Consider the following 16593-nt stretch of genomic DNA (forward strand, 5'->3'; position numbering starts at 1 on the left):
GTCGCGGAGCTTGGGTCTCCCTGCAGAGGAGGTCGGATCCTTCCCTCCCTATGGGTGGAGGCTCCGCGGGACTGATCCTGCCCGGCACAGGTGTGAGCTGCAGCCCTGCCTGCTCCAGCCGTACCCCGAGCGATGCCGGCAGCGCGCGGAGCTGCCTGGTGTGTAAAAAGAAGCATTTACGTACAAAAAGTGAGCGCGGCGGGAGAGGCTGTTCCTTCGTTTGGACCCTCGCGGTAGATCCCCGGCAGCTCCTTGCTGTGCCGGCGGAGCTTTGCGGCTGTGTTTGGCCTCGAAGCACCAAGGTGCTGCTGTTTGTGTGTGCAAGGAGGTGGCGAAGCAGCCGCGGCGCCACGAGTTGGTGGCTGCGGGCCGTGCACTCAGCGAGGATCCCATTCGGCGAGGAACAGGCGGGTTTGAGGATTGCCTTGGGATGACAACAGCCCCAAGATTGCTCCGGTGATAAATGACATCAAGGAGCTTTTCTGCCTAACGAGTGTATGATTAGAGAGTGTGGAAGATAATAAGAGCGGCATTTAACCAACAAAGCCAGGAAATTCCAGATTAAAGCTCGCGTGTTTCGCTTGCTGTGCTTGGGTTTGGGAGCCGGTGCCGTTAGGGACTTCGGCCCATCTTTAGGAATAATCCTGACAAGCGATGGTTTTGAGGCGCCAGCAGAGAAAATGGGTTTGCTCGTCTGTGCAATACTGAAATTTCCTCGCCTGCTCTCAGGATGGCAGCGCCGCTGTCAACCAGCCTTACGCGGTTTTTCCCCTCTTATTCACGTGCCAAATTTCAGCTTAGGAGGAGTTTTTTCCAGCAGGTTACGTTCCTTGACGGTCGACTTTTTTCTTTTTTTCCACGGTAACCCTTTAGCTGCACAATCCCGCCGAGCGTTAAGCCGGTCCGGGCCTCGGCCGAGCGTGCTGCTCTCCATCTGTGCCGCGAGGAATGCAGTAAATCAGGATCTGAACGCGAGGCACAGCACACACCTACGTGTGGCTTTCTGGATCTTAGGACCTGCTAAAACCGAAGGTTTACAGCATGCACCTTCGCGCTGGCTGGTTTTGTTCCCTTCTGGGAAGGAGGTCGGCTCTCGGAAGGATTTCTGGGGGGCTGCCTTTGGAAACCTTTCGGTGGAGACTTTGGGGGCAGCAGGGTCTTGCAGCCGGGGCTGCCCGCTGCCTCGCGTTTCCCCCGTCGCGTCCTTGCTGCCTTTGCCAGGTGGATCTGAAGGGCTCTCGAAGTTGCGAAAGGTGAAGGAAGCTTTAGGAAATAGCCCCGCAGCTCCACGGCACCGGGGCTGGTTAAAAGCAAGCGCGGGCCAAGACGCTTCTCCTTCCTGGAGAGCTGGGCTGGAGCGTTCCTGTTCCTCCGAAAGAAGAGGAGGTTGCCTTTTGTGCCTGAAAGGCTTCTTGGTTTTATTTTCCGTAGGCGACTTCTGCTAATTGCGGCGCTTTGTTGGCGTCGTTGCGCGGCGCAGGGCTGCCTGCCCCCGGAGGGGTCGGGGGGTGTGGGCAGAGGCGAGAACCTTGCTGCTCCCAGGAAACCTCATTTCTTCTCCTGGGTGTTCTTACGAAGAGGGGCTCCCCCGAGTCGCTTTGAAATGAGAATTATTCCTCCCCAAAGCTGCCGAGCCCTCATCACGCCTGCGTCCGCGGCATCGCTCCGGCTCTGCCCTATGGAGGGCGAAGCCCGGGGAGGCCAGCAGCGGTCCTGCAGCACGCTTATTTGGGGTTATTTGGGGGGTGGGAGGCGTTCCCCCCCCCTCTGGGGAGACGGGGGCACCTGCCACCGGATAGTTCACAGCCAGCTCCGAGGCTGCTTCCCCGGGTTAATTATTTTATGGCCTGTAACGCGAGCCGCGCGCGGTGTTGCTCTCTTGTTCCTAGATTGAGGCCGAGGTGCTGATCCGGGCGCCGCCGACCCCAGCTGCCGGGAGGAATCCATGAGCACACGGCCTTGGCTATGGACATCGTCCTGTCGGATTTTGTTCGCTCAACGGGGGCAGAGCCGGGACTGGCCAGAGACCTGCTGGAAGGTAAATAAAGCCGGGGACAGAAGCAGGGAGGAGGCTGCTGGGGGTGACGGGGCTTGGAAGAGGGGCAGGGAGGCTGCTGGAGGGACCCGCGGGGCTGGAGGTGTCGAAGCGGCGCCGTCAGCGGCGTGGTTGGTGAAATTCTGCCCCGGTTTCTCGTTACGCGTCCAGCGGCTAATGAATTTCACATGTTTGGAAGGGGAACGTGTCAAAGAGAGCCGCGATATCCCTTCGCTCATCCTCTCTGTTCGCTGCCAGCAGCGGTCCAGAACGGTGGCAAAACCTGGGGGTTTCTCCTGTGCCTTCCGCAGGATCGAAGGCGCAGCGTTAGGTGACGGCTGCCTGTGCTTTCCGAGCAGTAGAGGAGTAATTATATACGCAAAACCGTGCTTTTACTGGTAGATCTTGTTCTGCCTGTGAAGGTGGTTTGATTATGCCCATATAAATTGCTGCTTTGTTGGTATCTCTCCGTCCGCGCTGCGAGCGGCGTGCTGCCGAGGCGCTGACCTCCCCTGGCAGCGTCCCTGCGTAGCCCGACGTACGGGGAGCCACGTCCAGCACTCGTCACGGGACGCTCCCATCAAACAGGGCCAGTCCTGTTTGATAGGCACGAAGGTGCTGAGGAATCGCAGACAAGTCTCCAAAATCCACCATCATCATCATCATCACCTGCGCTCGGTCCGTTCGCTTTTAAGCAGCCAAGGCAGCCCTCGGGAGGCTCAGCACCCCGCGCTGGCAGCCTTCCAGCGCTCTGCCTACCTAAAAAAAAAAAAAAAAAGTGTGTGCTTGCCCTAAAACACAGCGTGATGTTGACTCTCTTCCCCCCCAGCCTGCACGAGATCGAGAACTTGCTCGTTAGTGGTCGTGTTGGGCGTAGAGGCCGGGGGTGATCTGTTTGGTCACCGGTAGCTGCGGGAAGGGGGAGAGGAGAGGGGCTGCCAGGTCCGAATTTTGGGACTGGAAGCGTTCTTGCAAGCGTTGCCTTTGGGTTCGTGTTGACAGAAGGCTGGCGAGTAAATATTGGCCTGTGCCGTAATGCTGGAGGACAGAAACGTTGCATGTGAAGCAGAGAGGGCTATGCTTGGCAGTCAGTTAACCAGTACGCAATTACATAACACAAGACCGTGCTTGCTGTGATACCTCGGCTATAGGATCATCCTCTCGTCTTCGGAACAAAGGTGAGCCTGCGAGTTTGAGCTGCTGCAGGTTGCTGATGGGGAACAAACTCCCACCCGTTTTTGACCTCGTTTTGGGGATGTTTCTGCCTCCCATCCCTTCTCTTGCGTAGCTCGAGCTCAGGGCTCGCTCCTGAAGCACCCGTACCACCCCTCCGCTTGCTGCCGCCCGGTGCCGTGACGGCGAGGCACGCAAAGCCCTGAAATCGTTGCCCTAATCCGTGTCTTCAGGCGGTTTGCTCCAGCTCCCTGGCTGTAGCGCTGCTCCTGGCACGGGCCAGCAGGCGGAGGGTGCCGTTCCTCGCCCGGCTCCCGTGAGCCGTGGGCCGGCTGCAGGATTTCACCCGCTCAGCGTGCGGCCGCGTCGTCGCAGCGGAAGTCTGGCAAGTTGTGGCTTTTGTGGCGTGTTTATGCTCTGGTTTCTGGTTTTAGGTTTCTTTGTTTCACGTCAGGATTTCTAATGGTGTCTTTCAGAATTAACATTCACACTTGTGATAGAAAAAGCTAAAAGCAGATATTCCTCCAAATTTTCTCTCTCTCCCGCTCTGGCACACCGGTTGATTTATTTTGACAGCAGTTGTTTTACCTCGTTTTCACGACGCGCTGCTGAGCGCTGCTGTTTTTGCTGTAGTCTCTGTGGAATTGACAACTCCACGTGTGGAAATGAGGCGAGGCAGATTTGTCTTTTCTTTTTCTTTGGTGTGCCTTAGTAAGGTTGTAGTGTGCAGTACAGCAAAAGAGCTGTACGAGGTGAACTAGTCAGACGTGAAGTTTGAGGGCGAATTGAGGAATTGGTGAGCTGTGGTTTTCTGCCCGTGCTCGGAGTTTCGTGCACGTTTCAAGCAAAGCCACCGTGGGGCTCGTGCCGTGCTCCTTGCTCAGCGCCAGGTCTCGGCGTCTGCTCCGTCGTTCGGATCTCGGGCACTGCTGGATCCCGACGCCTCGATGGCAACGCGCTTCAGCGTCCTCGTGCACGCAGAGCTGAAGACCTGGGGGAAAAGGGACACGTTATCGGACAGCGCTGTTTGGATTCTGCTCCGAAATTTGTCCCACATCCTGCCAGCATCGCGAGGAAAACGGGCTCTGGGTCTCTCTCTGGTTGAGCCCTGGCCCCACGTGTCCCCGGAGGGTTTCCCCCTGCCTGCTTTTGCGTGGTGCAAGAGCTGCTCCTGGGCCTGCCTCCTCCTGCTGCCTATGTCCTGAAGCAGGTGACGATGTGACGGCGCCTTCAATTTTAATCCGGTGGCTCGTTCTCGTTCCTTGATGCTGGTTCTTCGGTTCATTTAAAAAATAAAAAGGCTCAAAAGGTGAACCTTAAAATAACTTTCTATTTGGAGGCAGTCACTAAATGTCGCGAATTATATCTCTCAAAAGGATTTAAATACTTGAAAAATGTATTTCCTTTTGGGAATTAGGCGTAACGATTTCTTTTATTGTCTGTGAGCTATCATATAAACCAACTGACAGTTTATATCTCTCTTCTGTAGTGGAGTTACTATATATAAAGCTGGCTTGCTTTCTATGCTGTCTGCTAACTTGCAAATTTAAGAGCTTAGATTAACAGTGTTCATAAAAATCACAATTTTTGCAAACGTAAGCCATATGGTAGACTCTTTTTTGCTATATATTCTTGCTTTCGGAAGACAGTGGCTTCTAAAAGGTCAATTTATTACATACTGAGAGGCTCGAGTGTAGTAACATATATTCTTTCAGCCCGCTGGGTAGTGTTAGCAGGAAGTGGAACTGCTTTCGGGGTTCACCTGACTCCACTAAGTTCAAGCTGAATAAGTTTTACTGAATAATTCATCTGGCTAGTAATGGTTTGAGCCTGCTGAAAAGTGTTGCAGCTACTGCCCAGCCTGGCTGGCACCTTGCTTGCTCTTATATTTTGGGTGTCAGCTGGAAGAGAGGTGGGTGGCTGCCACCTAAAAACCCCGGACAGGCGCTGGAGAAGTTAGGAGCCCTCAGCTGCTGAGGTCGTGCTCGCTCGAGCGTTATCGTGCAATAACGTGGGGGAGCAGAGAGCTGTCGGCTGCTCCGCTTCGTCAGCAAAGGAGCGGTGTCGGCGTCACGGTGGATTATCTTCACTGCAGCTTACGAAACAGCGCTTGGCGTGACCTGGGGCAGGGGGCTGCTCGGCTGGCACCGGTGGACATAGCGCAGCCCGACCTTCCATGTTATGGTGACCCTGCCCTTCGTTTCCCAGCCAGAAGGCTAATTCTGGCAAAACCCAGGGGTCTTGGGAGGTTTCTGGAGGTTTTGCGGACATCCAGCCCCGGGAGCAGCAGCTCCCTCCGAGCTCAGCGCGCTCGAGGTATGCATAAGCCACCCCCCGTGGCACCGGTGGCAGCACACCCAACGTCTGCTGGGCACTTCATGTTGAGTTATATTTCTTTCAGAAACCCAGATCCCGGTTAGGAATATAGCTTCAAATCCAACGGGTAGATAAAGGACTATTATTAGCTTTTGGTGTGGATGGTTAGGAGCTGACTTGATTTCTCTCTCGTGATGGTGACCGCTGTCGATGCCTCCCAATCCAGGTAAAAACTGGGACCTGAGCGCAGCCCTGAGCGACTTCGAACAGCTTCGGCAGGTGCACGCGGGGAACTTGCCGCCCTCCTTCAACGAAGGACGCAGCTACAAACCCCCAGAGAAGGAGGCAGCCCGCGCGGGGCGACCGCCGCTGCAGCGGCAGGATGACATCGTGCAAGGTAAGCGTGTCTCGCTGCCCCGTAGCCGAGTCCCAAAGCTGGTAGGGAGCGGGTTCGGTCTTCTCCTGGTGGCTGAAATGTTTGTCAGAGCAGTTCAGCTTCTGGAGACTGAAAAATAGTAACTGAAGGCAGCGATTTTAATCGTAGCTTCTGTGAAGTTTGCTGCTTCTGCGCCGTTCAGGTGGATTTTTCATCTTCCTTTTCCTCTCAGAAAAACGTCTGTCTCGAGGCATTTCCCACGCCAGCTCTACCATCGTCTCTCTGGCCCGTTCCCACGTCTCCAGCAACGGCAGCAGCGAGCACCTGCTGGAGATGCCCATTTCCACCTTCCAGTTGCCTGACCTCACGGTGTACACCGAGGAGTTCCGCAGCTTCATCGAGCGCGACCTCATCGAGCAGTCGATGCTGGTGGCACTGGAGCAGGCTGGTGAGCATTTACACCCCAAATTATTATTTTTTTTATGCTAATGCAGCCAGCGGTGGCAGTTTGCAGCAGTACCAACTGGAGTGTGCTGGCACACAAGCCTTAGGCAGCGGAGAACCGAGCAAGGGCGCGTATCTGTGATAGATATTATTTCATCCCTTTTTATAGCGTGGTGCAAGAGTTGAGCAAGAGTCTGCTTCGCTTCGCCTGCAGACACCAAATGTAAATTGTGCGCGCGTGTCGTCATCGCTCATGCAGCTGAATGGTAATGCTCGAAAAAAAAAAAGCTGCATTATCTCACCACCTAAGCTTCCCCGTGCCCTGCGCTATCCCAGCAGCCTTACTGTGAGAAGGGGCGGGGGGGGGAAGAAATCATTGCATAACGCCACCAGCAGCTAATCATCACGGACAGATATCAGCAGTGATTACAGACGTTTTAGATCGATGATGCATTTTATACGCTTGCTGCTTCAATGCAGGGAAACTCGTCGGCTGGCTTTGTGCGTGCCCGGAGAGGAACCACCTCGGGAGCGCAGACGGGTTTGTTTTCCAACGTGCTGGTTTCCTCCTGAATAGTTGCTAGGTGATCTGTAAAGATTGAGCTGGTGGATGAATGGGACCTCCGTGCTGGCGGAGAACAACCTAATCCGTGTTACCAGGACAGCGTGCAATTGGCACAGGGTGGGGAAAGAGGCAAACCAGGCGAGATCTGGGGAGCCCTTGCACCTCTCCTTTATTTCTGTCAGCAGTCCGCATACCTAGAAAACTATTCCTTCAAAGAGAACGTGTGTTCTTCACGTCAAATTTTAGACCCATCCCGCTCAAGTGTTCCTGTAATAAATATTCTCATGTTTTGGAAATGAGCACTTGATCCAAGCGATCTCGTTACAGCGGCGTTGCTCTTCGTTGACTGTCAAGCTGTCGTGTCTAATGCAAATTAAAATGCACTTACCTGCATCGAAGCAGAGCCCAGGCTGGGCGTCGGATTGCCGCGTTTCAGCACAAACTCTGGCTCAGAGAACTCCGGTGCTTTCAGGTGGTTAGGATCTAGTTTTCAGCATAGATCTCTCAAGCTGTAATTCACACGAATCCTTTTCGTGAACACAAAACACGTTAGAGGCATGTCTGTGACCCTGCAGGAGGAGGCACGAGCCGTCAGCAGGGCAGGCAAGAGATTCCTGTGGCCTCAGAGGGAGCTGGATCGGGCCTCTTGGCTGTGCTTTTTCCTATGAGTGCCGGTGACACTTCCCAGTGTTAATGTTTAGTAATTGATTTTTTAGAAAGTGCCATCTGAAGGCAAAGTGTGCCTGCATTATGTATGTGGGTTCGTTATAAATGAATGTTTATCTTTAATAAAGGGCTGTACATGAAATCTTCCAAGCTTAATTTGAAGTAGGGTTTTGAGCACGGTGCTGTGATCTACACCGATACCCTTTATAAATTTAGTATGTGCTGTCCTTAGGGGATTAAGCAAATATTTTATAGACCAATAAACGTGAAGGATAGAACTCTTCGGGTTCTATCCAGAGCTCCCTTTACGCCGGTGTGGCAGAGCAAGCACGCTTTCAAGTGGCTGTAAATCGTAACGACGTCCTCTGGGGAAGCTGTTAACGTGCTCAGCATTCTACGAAAAGGCCTTGGTGGAGCTGAAAATTTGGCCCTTGGTGTTTTTCTCGCCGCGCACCCGGGGAAGCAGCAGGCAGCGCCTTGCCCCGGGCTGTTCTAAAAGTCGGGAAGAGTTGGAAGAAGCCCCGGGCTTGGTTGCTGTGCCTTTGCTCCAAGGTTGGGCTTTCTCCCTGGGGTCAGGGAAGCAACGCCAAGCGCTTCTCCAAAAGTCCCCCAGCGCATTGGCAAGAAGACTTCTGCTCTCCAGGCCGGCGCTGCAGTAAACATCTGTAGGTGGACTATTAAAAAGTGCTGAGTGAAGGGTTCGGCACCTCTCCTCCCCGCCTGCTTGCTTCACTGCCGGAACGGTGGCAGAGGACCGGCGAGAGCAGGTTCCTCGTTCCTGGAATGCAAATCTCCTGCGTCTCGGAGCGGGCCATCAAAGCCACCGGCGCACGTCCGTCCCTTGGGAATGCATCACCCGGCTCCCGAGAAGCTTTTCAGCCGGGTTTAGCCCGTGTGTGGTCAGAGGCACGTGTGCGCACGTCCCCCCCTCTGTCTTACGCACTAGCGTCCGACTTGCAAAGCTCCTGCAAATATTTTAGCCCCTCAGTCACTGGCCAGCCTGGCCTTCCCGACAGGAGAGGCGAGCTCCCGGCTGGGGCCGCCTTGCTCCAAAAGGCAGCTGAAGTTCTCTTCCTTCGGCGGAGCAGTAGCACAGCTGGCCGTAACCCACGGCAAGCCTTCGCTTCTCATCCCTCCCGACCCGTGGAAGAGGCTCAGCGTTGAGGGAGAGAGCAGCTATGGATGTGTCAATGCGTTAGAACCAGCTCTTGTTGCTGCCAGATCCCGAAACAAAGGGTTTTCTCCTGCAGGTATTGTTTAAAGGAAAATTCAGATCAATTGGAAGAGGGAGGCTACGGGTGTATTATCGAAGTTCAGATGCGGTAAACCAGCTTGCCACTTCCAGCTGCTCTTCTCCTTTTTTTTTTTTTTTTATCAATAACCTAGTCCCAGGTCGTGGCCCCGCTCCTTCATCTCCAGCTTCAGCAAGGGAAGAAAAATGTTCTGCAGCAGCCACCCAAGCGCGGTGGCGGGCGGTGGCGCTGGACTCGTCGCGTCAGCCCGGGGAGCTCGAGGACAGCTCATCCCCTGGAACGCTACGTCCGTCACGCAGGGAGCACGGCCTTGTCAGCATGGCTCCGGAGTCCCTTGGTAGCCCCAGGGAAGCCATTTGGTTTCTCTGTGAGTCAGGGCTCGGCGCTGGGCTAGGAGGAGCATCGTGTCTGCTCCTTCCTCTTGGCGTGACCCATTTCCACGGTTCCTGTTAGAAGCACGTGCGGCATTCCACAAAACAGCGTTTGTGCGCAGGTTCCCGATCCCTGCTGGAACAAAGAAATGTTCTCACCGTGCCACGAAACATCCCCAAACACTCCAAAACCAGCTGTGTGGTGGGGCTGGATCCCGTGGGAGCGGTGGTCCTGGTGTCCCCTGCAAAGGGGAGCCCCTGGTGCTGGCTTCAGATGTGCAGAAAAGCTGTCGCTGACCTCCCAGGCTTGAATTCTGGAGCTGCGTCAGCTCTCGGCAGGGCTTTTCTGCCAGCCAGCGGGGACAGTGGGGTGACAGCCTGGAGCTGAAAAGCAAAAGGGCAAGCGAGAGGCAGCCGGGAGCTCGAGATGCTGCTGCGAGCGAGCTGTAAGCCAGCAACAGCAAACTTCTTGGCGCTCGTGTCGGTTTGTCCTGCTCGCTGCAGCAGCATTTCTTGTGCTGCCGCGGAAGCGCTGATGGCAGGAAGATTCATTGTGCTCCTGAATGCAATTGTTTTCCCTTCTGCCTGCACGCAGAGCTTCCCGGAGCCGCTGCTAATAGCTGCGTGCAGAGAAATACGATGTTTTAAATACTCGTAGGGGGCCTCTTGGCCCTTTTACCGCCTCGACGCACGCGAAACGCCGTGTAGGGGTTGCGGAATGCGGCTTCTTTTGAGGGAGCGAAGCTGCGACGACCTCTCTCGCGTAACTCGGAGCATGTGGAAGTCTGAACGAGTGACTGCGTGTGCAGCGCGTCCTGACCGCGTGCTGCAGGTAGAAATGCCTCCCGAAGGAGTGGCCTCGGGCCCGGACCTGGCCGCGCGTGGGGCTGCGAGGTGCCGAGCGGAGGAGCAGCGAACGCCCGGGGAGCGGCGACGCCCCCGAGCTCCGCGGTCGCGTCCGGAAAAAGAGCAGCAAAAATCCTCCAGGAAAAAACGTGCAGGGGATAAAAAAAGCTCAGCGCTGAGTGCGGTGGCGCCCCGCGTTTTGTTTAGCTGTTGGGAGATGCTGGTTTTGCTTCTCGCTCTGCTCTCCTGGCGCCGCGCCACTTGGCGCAGGTTTGCGCCTTCGCCGGGCCAGGAGCTGTGCCGAGCGAGACCAGCCCGCTTCTCCGAGCGGAGCTCTTGTCTCGAGGCTGTGCGCCGAACCCTTTTCAGCTCCAGCGGGTTCCTTTCCTGACGCTGAGATGAGAAATTAGCAGCATCACGCCGCAGTTAGCCCTGCGTGCTGTGTTTTCCTGCGTTTATCTCCCGGCGGTGTTGGAAGGCAGCTTTCTGAAGGCAGCACCCCTGCTTCTGCTGCACAATTTCAAGAAATCCTCTGCTCCCGTGAGAGCCGGGGTGGCTGCCAGGGGCCGTGCTCAGGAACAGGGATATCTGTTAGAAATATACGGCCGGGCGAGGCGCAGCCTGGCTGGAGCTGTAAGCCTGAGGTGGTAATTTCGTACAGTTTTGTTTCCTGGATAAATGTTTAACTTGTAGCGTTGAGTTTAACTGCAGCGCGTTTGTTAATTTTTCCTAGCTTCTATTTTTAGATGGTCTGAAAACCTTCTCTCGTAGTAATTCCAGTGCCTGATATTACCCCAAAGCTGCTATTTTTAAACCCGGTAAAGCGCCGTCAGTTTGCATTTTCGTTGGTAAAGCCGCTTAGCTGCTTGGCTCAGCAAAAGTTCCTGACGATTGTACCGAAACTAGTGAGCAGGGAAAAAATGACCGATGCGAGACGCTTTAAATAGGAGGGATCTGGTTGCTAAAAGCAACTCCAAGCAGTCTCGTTATTAGCTGGAGAAACTGGAAAAGTTGTTGGGCACCGTTTGGGACCGGCGCCCTGGATGTGTTCTCAGCAGGATGGGGTTTTTTTCTGGGGGGGGAACTGGGTAGAAAGAGAATGCTGCTCTGGGTTAAAGCCCTGGCTGGACTTGCTCCTGTTTTCAGCTTTATCTCTAATTTGTGTTGACCTTAAGTAAGGATTTCGCGTTTCCTGCCTGTCCTTGCAGCCTGGCCAGCTCCCCAAGCCCCCACACCGTCCTTTTCGTTGCGTCGCCTTGGCTCCTTTCTTCCAGCCGCAGACCAGGCACGCAGCTCGCATCCGTGGGTGTTCCCATCGCAAACCAAGCAGGCTGCACTCCTCAAATTTCTTTTTTTTTTTTCTCTTTCTTTTTTTTTGAGCAGATGAACCCAACGGTCCCGCGGCGCGTAACGGGCCCCGTTTTCACGCTCTCCGATATTTCCCCAGGTCGCCTGAACTGGTGGGCGAACGTGGACCCCAGCTGCCAGCGGCTGCTCCCCCTGGCCACCACGGGTGACGGGAACTGCCTGCTGCACGCCGCCTCCCTGGGTAAGAGCCTCGCTGAGTGCGGGATGGAGAAATAGCCGGGTGGTTCCCTTTGGCCCCGGTAAAGAGCGCAGTGCGGGGAGATGGGTGGCCGCAGCCTCCCTTCCCCTCACCGGCCACTTTGTGCCATCGCACCGGGGAAGCTGACGCTGCTGGAGGAGGCGTGGGAAGAGCCCAGGACCCCAACCTGCCTCGGGGACAGGCTCTGCCCGTGGTGGGACCGAGCATTTCTCGTCTGCCCCGCGGGGAGCCGTGGGCCCGCTGCTCGTCCCGGGTGAGCCTCAGTAGGTGCCCAACTGCTGGGGCTCGGCGGGAGAGGCTGAGCTGAAGGCGCCGGGCTGCCAACTGCCTCTGTACTCCCAAAATTATTCTTTTGGGGTTCAGCCTTCCCTTTGGCAAGTTTCCCCGTGGTTCTGAAGGAAATGTGAGATACCAGAGGGCCCGTTCGCACTGCGGGGCGGCCTCGCAGAGCAGGGCAGTTTCCAGGGCCCGGGTTTGTCTCCTGTGACTTCACCTTGTCAAACGTGACAACGGTTTTGGAGGTTTCTAGACTTCTAAATCAGCTGGGTCGGGCATTTCCTTTGCGTTGCCGGCTCTGTTCAGACACAGCAAAACCACAGCCTTGTTTCACCTGGTCTAAATTTTCCCTCGACAGATCAGCCCGGCGGAAAGCACCGTGTGATTTTTGCGAGCAAATATTTTGCTTCACCTGGGAGATTCCTCACAGCCGAAGGCAGCAGCTGCTGCTTTTAGCTGTGCAGAAGCTCGCTGCGGGTGGGAAAGGCAGGCTTTGGACAGGGGGTTGGGGGCTGCTGAATTTTTTGCGCAGTTTGGCCCTGCTTGCCTTGCGTTTCTCAGCCCTTTTTACCCAATGTACCCGCTTCCGCTGGTTTTGTGGCAGGTTGTAGGAGTTCAGCCATTAGACAGCAGAAGATGGAGAAACGCCAGCTCTCACTAATCCTCTGGTGCTTTTTCCCCCCCCCTCTCTGTGCAGGTATGTGGGGTTTCCACGATAGAGATCTCATGCTTCGCAAATCCCTTTATACCTTAATGGATAAAGGTGTGGAAAGGGAAGCCCTGAAGCGGAGGTGGCGCTGGCAGCAAACGCAGCAGAACAAGGAGGTAGGAACCAGACTGAACGCGGTCCTCCGAGCAGAGGGGAAAATCCTGTTAAAACATCCCGTAGGTCTGGGAGGAAAAAAACATCCCGTAGGTCTGGGAGGAAAAACAAAAAAAAAAGGTCTTGAATTTTGTGCAAGTCCGTGGCTTGCAGTACTCGGCTATGCCATGATGAGAACTATCCTCCCCTCTAAATTATGGCTGCGAAGCTTTGGTGAAACGCTCTTTATTACAAGGGAGGAAAATTCCTTTATTGGCGCTGTGTTACGTCCACTGCTGATGGAAAAGAGCTGTCGTGTAGGTCTCTCCCGCGATAAGATCAGAAAGATGTGCCTCAGTCGAGGCGTGGAGCAGCCTCCCCCACTAAAAAAGGAAACGGCGAGCTCGCCACATGAAAGGCTCCTAAAGCTGCGACGTGCTCCCCCCCGCCCCCGAAAGCAGGGACGTGGCTTTGTCAAGGCGGAAAGTTACCAGATGTCCTCGAATCGCGCCGTGGTGTTGTGAGCAGAGTAAACTTTTGTTTCCACCTGACACTGAAGGATGTTGTTTACTTCCCAACTTCCTTTTTATTTTTGGAAGGGCACGGAGATTAGCATCTTGACAGGCTGAAAAAAAGATCTATTTCCCTGTTTGAAACAAAGTAGCTGATAAATAATTGGAGGTTTGACTGCTATTAAAAGCATGCTTTTGCGCGTCTCTTTAAACTGCGTGCTCAGGGCTGTCTCCAGAACTAGCCATCAGCAAAGCACTGTGACTTGTAGACCTTAAAGGGCTTGAAAATACTCGGCGTGCAGACTCGGTTGTGTCGTTCCCTTGTAATAACCCTCAGCAGAAGCTTCTCGGAGGCAGGCGGGTGTAGGTGGTGCCTGCAGTCAGGTGCAACAGCCCAGCTTCAGCCGGCGCGGCAGGTACTGTGTGAGGGGTTGGCTGGAAGTCGGGGATTAGGAGCTCTTCCTTTCCAAATAAGCTCGGAAAGAGGCAGCCCAGGGTGATGGAAGTTGCTCCAACTTGCCTAACCCACTCTGGGTACGACGCTCTCCTCCCTCGCTTTGCTTTATGCTCGGATCAATGATGAAAGAAGTCCCGTTGGAGGCTTAACCAGGAGCAGGGAAACTTAATTAATGCCTTACTGAACGAGCGGGGAGCTGGCTGGGCTGTCAGCTGCTTCTGGTTCGTGGCTTGAAGGCTTTCTTGGCAGCTTCGAGGACTGAGGATGTTGTGTTTGGATGCTGGAGCTCTGATCGCTGAGCCCAGGAACAGAGGAGGAGGGCAGGGCTGCCTGCTCTTCCTCGTGTCACAGCAGCTTGCCTCGTGGCCTTAACACGGCAGGCTCGAGTGTAGCTTTGTGTTTTAAGGTATTTCTCCCCTCACTTGGGATTAATAAGGCTTAACGAGCCTTTTAACTCCTTGCGACCGTGTTGGAAAGCTTCTCCGTTGAGGAGACACGGGGTAATTCCTGAAGCTAATACTTGCTGCGGACTTTTTGGAGTGGAGTGGTTGTACTGGAGGCAGGGTGCTGTGTTTGTGGGCTGGGACCAACGATGTCTTCAGAGCACTGCAGCTTTTCGAGGAAAGGGCCGTGCTTTGCGGGGGCTTTCCTTGCGCTGTTTTTGGGCTGGGTGCCTCAGGGTTCACGTGGTGCGAGTGCAGAGTCGATGCTTGGTAATCGTAACGTGCATGCTCAGGAAATGTGAGTAAAACGTCGGTCTGAGTGCATGGACAAACGAGAAAGGACTGAAAGGATAAACAGTTCAGCTTGACTGCGGTTCATAAAAGAATCTGCAGCGACGGAAAAAATCCATCCCACTCTTATAATTAGCCATCGGGGCTTGCCTGTGCTATGCGCCTTGTGCCTCTTTGGAGAGCTAGAAAAGTATCAAGTGTGTTAAAATACCTCAGCAAGCCTTGTACTGGATCTTTGTGGGCTTTGTGGGTGTCTTTCTTTTGATTTCGTAGTTCAGTAAGGAAGGAGAATAACTTCTAAAGGCAAACTTTAGCTGGTCCAGTCCTCATCCGTCCCCCTGTCCCTTGCCTGTAGGTTACGTCAGCTGTAATACAGGAGGGGTTAGAGTAAGAGTAGAGCTTTCCTCTCCTTCTGTGGGTTGAAATGTTTACTTCCACCCCACAAGGATGAAAACTCTTCGTTTTAGGCAGATTATCTCCCTGCTGGCTTGAGAGCGCTGACTTGGAAGTGTGTGCTTTTTTTTTCACAGAATCAGAGAATGTTAGGGGTGTGTGCTTTTTTTCACAGAATCGCAGAATATTAGGGATTGGGAGGGACCCTGAAAGACCCCCCAGCCCAATCCCCCACCCCATTCCCTCATCCAAGTCATCGATGAATATATTGAACAACGCTCGTCCCAGTACCAACCCTTGAGGGGCTTCACTAGATACAGGCCTCCGGCTCGAGTCCATCCCATTGACCACAACCCTCTGGCTTCTTCCCTTCAGCCAGTTCACAGCCCACCTGCCCCCCTGATTGTCCAGACCACACTCCCTCAGTTTAGCATTTTTTTTTGCAAAAAATATTGATTATTTTTGCATAAATCCGTCGAGAGATGATGTGGCTGCATGTACAAAGCTGTGCTACAGAAACTGGAAAAAAAAACTCACATTGAGGACTCTGTTCTGTCATCCCTTTCCCAGTCTGGTCTCGTTTACACCGAAGAGGAGTGGCAGAAGGAGTGGAACGAGCTGATCAAGTTGGCCTCCAGCGAGCCTCGCGTGCACTACGGCACCAACGGAGGCAACTGCGGGGGGTACGTGGAGCAGGCGAGCGCAGGGACGGGGCGTGCGAAGTGGCTGGGAGGCTTTCCAGCCTTCTGGCTGGGATGTCCAGGGCTTAAGTGGCCATGATTAACGTGGGACGGGGGGGGAAAAAAAAGAGAATATCTTCCTTAAACGTACAGCTTGGAATAACTTGCCCGAGGGCAGGTCCAGGGACCTGGCTGGGAACAGCGGAGGGGTTTGCTGCTTTGGTCCCGCTTGTATGGGAGGGTTTTAAGGGGAGGGTTGAAGGATTGTGAAAAACAATGAAAACATCCATTAAAATGTTACGGAAAACCATCTCTCTAAATGCTGCCTGGCCCCTTTTGTGGGGTAACAGCTCTTTTCCAGAATTGAACAAAAACCTAATCTTTTCTCACGTTTCATCATGTTGTTGGCTCTGAAATGAGAGTGATAAACAAAAGCTGAGAATTTCTGCAGTGTTCTCTCTCCCTCTGTGTTTCAAGGGCACTTTATCGCTGCAGCCATCCCAAACAAACACAACTTTTGAGGCTCTTTAGATAAGAGACTCCAAGAAGTGCCAAGTAGCAATGTGGTATTTCCTGGAAACAAACCCTTGCCTTAGAATAAGATTTTTTTTTGGATCTGTCTCTGTGTCTAAAATACGAAATTAGAGAAAAGGTGAAACTTAACGCCATTAATATGATCTAAGTCCATGCTGTTGCCTGTAAAGAACTCTTGCTGCCTTTAAAAGCGATGATTAAGTGCACAGAGGACGAAAATTGATTTAGTTCTTGTTTCCCAGCGTTGAAAGCTCTGAGGAACCTGTGTACGAGAGCCTGGAGGAGTTTCATGTCTTTGTCCTGGCCCACGTGCTGAAGAGACCCATAGTAGTGGTGGCAGACACGATGCTGCGGGACTCGGGGGGAGAAGGTCAGAGTCGCGCTCACTTGTCTTTATTAATTGTGCGTGCTCAGGCTGCGTATTGCCTGTGCGCTGCTGTCAGGGGCTCTTTCTGCTCCATGGAGCCTGATTTTCAGCCCTGTCGATGAGCGATGAGCATGGGGCGGGCTGCTGGGCGTGACTCCGCTGGAGGCTATGAGCCATACAGCTGAGCATCACCGGCTGATCTGCTGCCTTTTCACGATGACTTTTC

General features: G+C 54.0%; 1 protein-coding gene across 6 annotated transcripts in view; it reads left to right on the forward strand.

Moving 5' to 3' along the window:
- The window catches only part of OTUD7B (OTU deubiquitinase 7B), a 36942-nt gene that overhangs the window by 12122 nt on the left and 8227 nt on the right, over positions 1-16593 (forward strand). For all 6 annotated transcript variants that reach the window (XM_035571794.2, XM_035571796.2, XM_035571799.2 and 3 more), the window contains 7 exons: positions 1890-2038; positions 5751-5921; positions 6133-6348; positions 11493-11594; positions 12586-12713; positions 15357-15469; positions 16243-16370. In XM_035571794.2, the coding sequence (XP_035427687.1) occupies positions 1966-2038; positions 5751-5921; positions 6133-6348; positions 11493-11594; positions 12586-12713; positions 15357-15469; positions 16243-16370 (931 nt within the window). In that variant the 5' untranslated portion in view covers positions 1890-1965. The remainder of the gene's footprint in view (positions 1-1889; positions 2039-5750; positions 5922-6132; positions 6349-11492; positions 11595-12585; positions 12714-15356; positions 15470-16242; positions 16371-16593) is intronic.

Source organism: Cygnus atratus, chromosome 28, assembly GCF_013377495.2.
Source record: "Cygnus atratus isolate AKBS03 ecotype Queensland, Australia chromosome 28, CAtr_DNAZoo_HiC_assembly, whole genome shotgun sequence".
Lineage (NCBI taxonomy): Eukaryota > Metazoa > Chordata > Aves > Anseriformes > Anatidae > Cygnus > Cygnus atratus.